This window comes from Myotis davidii, unplaced genomic scaffold (genome assembly GCF_000327345.1).
Source record: "Myotis davidii unplaced genomic scaffold, ASM32734v1 scaffold954, whole genome shotgun sequence".
In the NCBI taxonomy this organism is placed as follows: Eukaryota; Metazoa; Chordata; class Mammalia; order Chiroptera; family Vespertilionidae; genus Myotis; species Myotis davidii.
This window is the reverse complement of record NW_006285487.1, coordinates 338929-339919: the sequence shown is the minus strand read 5'-3', so window position 1 is coordinate 339919 and position 991 is coordinate 338929. Positions and strand designations below refer to the sequence as shown.

The 991-nt window shown below is 60.1% G+C and overlaps 1 protein-coding gene across 1 annotated transcript in view; it reads right to left on the bottom strand.

The window, feature by feature from the left end:
• Positions 1 to 991, bottom strand: part of RLBP1 (retinaldehyde binding protein 1) — a 32271-nt gene that overhangs the window by 24220 nt on the left and 7060 nt on the right. The window contains 1 exon segment of the mRNA XM_015559170.1: positions 557 to 735. Coding sequence (XP_015414656.1) covers positions 557 to 735 — 179 coding nt within the window.

Genomic DNA, 991 nt, shown 5'->3' with positions numbered 1-991 from the left:
GCATGTGCCTGGGTTGCGGGCACATCCCCAGTAGGAGGTGTGCAGGAGGCAGCTGATCGATGTTTCTCTCTCATCGATGTTTCTAACTCTCTATCTCTCCCTTCTTCTCTGTGAAAAATCAATAAAATATATTTAAAAAAATTAAAGATTTAGCTTTAAAAAAAAAAAGAGCTTGACCCATGGCATCGCCTACATGTCAATGCCAAGACCTCAGGCTGCTAACGAGGCTGGAACCTGCCTGTGCTCCCCAGAACCCCTCCCCGCTCTCCCTGTTCTTTGTGGCTCTCAGCTTCCGGCCCAGCTCGTGGCCCACAGCTATCACCCCGCTTGGCAGGGACACCGGGACCCTTGGCCAGCTGGCCCTGCCTGCAAAGCTGCTGGGTTTCCCAGCTGCCCTGGCCACCCTAGGAGTTAGTTCTCCCCCAGCTGGACAGGGCCTGGCGGCCTTGGCTGCCTGCCTCCTCCTCCCCTTCCCCCACCTCGCAGAGTGACAGCCCCACAGAGGCCAGGGGTGGGGGAGGGAGCCCAGCCCAGCCTGTGTGAGGGACTCGCTGACCTCGTCGAAGGTGATTTCTTCGCAGTCCCAGTGCTCGATGTTGAAGAGCATGACCACTCGGCCGTACTTGTCCCGACTGGAGAGGACGCCGGGGTAGCCGGCCTCGACGGTGCAGCGGACGGCCTCCAGGGACAGGCTGTCAAAGAGCTCGGGGTACTGCAGCCGGAAGTGCACGTAGCCTGGCGCAGGGAGAATAGAGGGGCCCCTCAGGGAGCCAGCCCATCCTGGGGGGGAGGGGATCCCAAGGCCTGCATGGGACCGAGCAGGACACCCCCTCTCTGGGATAATTGCTGTGGGAATCCAGACTCTAGGCTAGGCCGTTCCGAAACCGGTTTGACTCAGTGGATGGAGGGTCAGCCTGCGGACTGAGGGGTCCCGGGTTCGATTCCGGTCAAGGGCATGTACCTGGGTTGCGGGCACATCCCCAGTAGGAGA